Genomic DNA, 2,618 nt, shown 5'->3' with positions numbered 1-2,618 from the left:
AATTAGTTATTATTTATTTAGTGAGTTTGGCAAAATACCAACTTTCCACTTATATGGGTAGCTATAAAATTTCTAATATTTAATATTAATGTTAGGCTGAAAAGATCCTATAAGTGCATTTTGATTATGCAAGATATGATTTGTCATATAACACCAAAATTATTAGTGTTAAGAGGGGATTATTTTATTATTAAAATAGTGTTATGCTAATCAAATTGCAATGAAATTAATGGAATAAAATATTTTCCATCACTTTTTTTAACAGCAAAAGGCTACATTTGGTTGGTTGCATGTCTAAATAAAAGCATAGCTCCGAATTCTGCAGAACTTAGTAGCTTTGGTTCAAATATTGTATTTGGATTTAAGAATTCATTTAATGTGCGTGAATAACTTATCGAGAACCGAATAAACTGCTTATTTTAGAATTCAAAACTCATAAATTTAAAAATCCTAACTCTACTTCCGAAAAAAGAGGCTGATTTGCTTCGTAAGAAGGGGGTTACATGATGTTGTAACCTTATAAGGCATAGTACAAGTTCACATAATACGCATGCTTTTGGCTTTCTGATACCATAGCCCAGGGGATAAATCCGTGAGGTCTGTTGGGCCAAAGCAGACAATACGTATTATGGGCTTGGATCATGATTGAACGAACAAAATGGTTCCTCTAAAAGAAGTGCAGCCTGGTGCACGAAGCATCCTGGTTCATGCAGAATCCGAGGAAGGACCGCACTCCAAGAAGGGATTAAAATAAAAAGAACATAGAAGTACAATGAATAAAGTTAAAAGGTACACTTGCACTAAGTTGCGCGGACTCTTCACTTTCAATGCCACGCTCGTGCCGGATTCTCCAAAAATACACTACTTTTGGAGAATCCGACTCGCACCCAGTGACATTATTTTTGAAGAGTCCGAGCAACGTAGCATTGGTAAAGTTGAAAAAAAATGTTCAACTTTTTGTTGAGACATCTTCTTCAGTAGCAATGTTGGAAGGACTTGAAAGATACTGTTTTAATCTACCAATTTCAAGTGCAACATCTAACATTGTTGGCCTAGTTGATGGATTGTACTGTGTGCACATTAGGCCAAGTTCTATCAACTCATACACGATATCGCGCCATAGATTGCTATCGAGTTGCTGAACTGTGGTGGTACAAGTTACGCGGCATCTTTGCAGCGTGTCATCAATCATAGCCTCGAGTTTATGTGTATACTGACGCTTTACCCATTCGTGCAAGCTCGAGCCTTGTTGAAAGAGAACATCCGTGGGGCGTTTACCTGTCACAATCTCGAGTAACAAGACTCCGTAGCTATAGACATCGCCTTTTGTTGATGCCCTCCTTCCCATCCCGTATTCTACAATGAACAGAAAACAGAAAGTTTAGTCTTGATCGATGGATATGAAATACTGTTAGCTACAATAAAGACTGACTAACCGGGAGCAATGTAGCCGATTGATCCACAAAGTAATCCGTCTGTGGAGTTGTAAGTAACTGATTCATCGACAGGATTTGTGTTCTCCTCGACAGCTTTTACTAGTCTTGATATCCCAAAATCTGTGACCAAAGCTGTCATGTTGTAATCGAGAAGGACGTTGCTCGGCTTCAGGTCACAGTGCACGACTTTAACAGGCGAAAAATGATGCAGATAGGCCACCCCTTCTGCTACATCACTGCAAATGCTAACCAATTGAGCCAAGTCAAGTTGATGTCTGAGGCCGTGGCTCGGGTACAGATGGTTCTCTAGGCTTCCGTTAGGCATCAGAGGGAACACGAGCGCTTTGAAATCCGGCCTGCTGCATGTCGTTATGATCCGAATCAAGTTCCTATGCCTAGTCCTTTTCAAGATTTGGCATTCCCTTTTGAAACTCCCTGATATCTCACCGCCACCTTTTGTATCGATGACTTTGACAGCTATGCTCATGTTGTTTTTCAGCACGCCTTTATAGACACGCCCATATCGTCCTGCTCCTATTAAACTCGAGCTGCTAAAACCTCCTGTCGCTTCAATCAGCTGCGTACGAGATATCCTTGGATACTTTTGCTCTTTCCTCACACCACCGCCTTGCTCCGTATCTTCAATAACCTTACTGTTATTGAACCTCGCGAATTGGCTCCTGAATTTGGACCTTAACACCAGAGGGTACCCGACTACGCAGAAGATAGGAGTTATAAGCAGTGAAAGGAGGATCGTGATGATGAAATGGCGACCGCGCTTTCTATGACAGCTCTTCATGCCTTGTACTGAACCACAAAGCTTAGAGTTTCCGAAGAATGAGCTAATGGTTAGCGATGAAAATGCACCGGTATCTGTCACATTCCCCGATAAATGGTTATACGAGAAGTTGAGATTCTGGAGAGTCGAAGATGCTTGAAAAGTCTGCGGTATTTCCCCGCTCAACACATTGAATGAAACATCAAACTCCTTGAGGTAAGGCAACCTCCCTATCGACGATGGAAGAGGTCCTTCTAAGGAATTACGCGATAGATTCAAGTACTCGAGAGCAATGCAACTACCAAGCTGTGAAGGGACATTAGCTGAGAGATTATTCAATGACAAATCAATCGCCAACACCATATCCATTTTGCTAAGCTCTAAAGGAATAGGACCATGTAAGT

The 2,618-nt window shown here is 40.9% G+C and overlaps 1 protein-coding gene across 1 annotated transcript; it reads right to left on the bottom strand.

Annotated features, from left to right (window-relative positions):
- Nucleotides 1-645: 645 nt before the first annotated feature.
- On the bottom strand, nt 646-2,613 carry LOC107877545 (putative leucine-rich repeat receptor-like serine/threonine-protein kinase At2g24130; the record flags this gene model as incomplete). Its single annotated transcript, XM_047406131.1, has 2 exons — nt 646-1,356; nt 1,437-2,613. Coding segments are annotated over 2 exons (1,584 nt in total), but the record flags the coding sequence as incomplete, so codon positions are not given.
- Nucleotides 2,614-2,618: the final 5 nt, after the last annotated feature.

Source organism: Capsicum annuum, unplaced genomic scaffold, assembly GCF_002878395.1.
Source record: "Capsicum annuum cultivar UCD-10X-F1 unplaced genomic scaffold, UCD10Xv1.1 ctg898, whole genome shotgun sequence".
Classification (NCBI taxonomy): Eukaryota; Viridiplantae; Streptophyta; class Magnoliopsida; order Solanales; family Solanaceae; genus Capsicum; species Capsicum annuum.
This window is presented reverse-complemented; position numbering and strand designations above follow the sequence as displayed.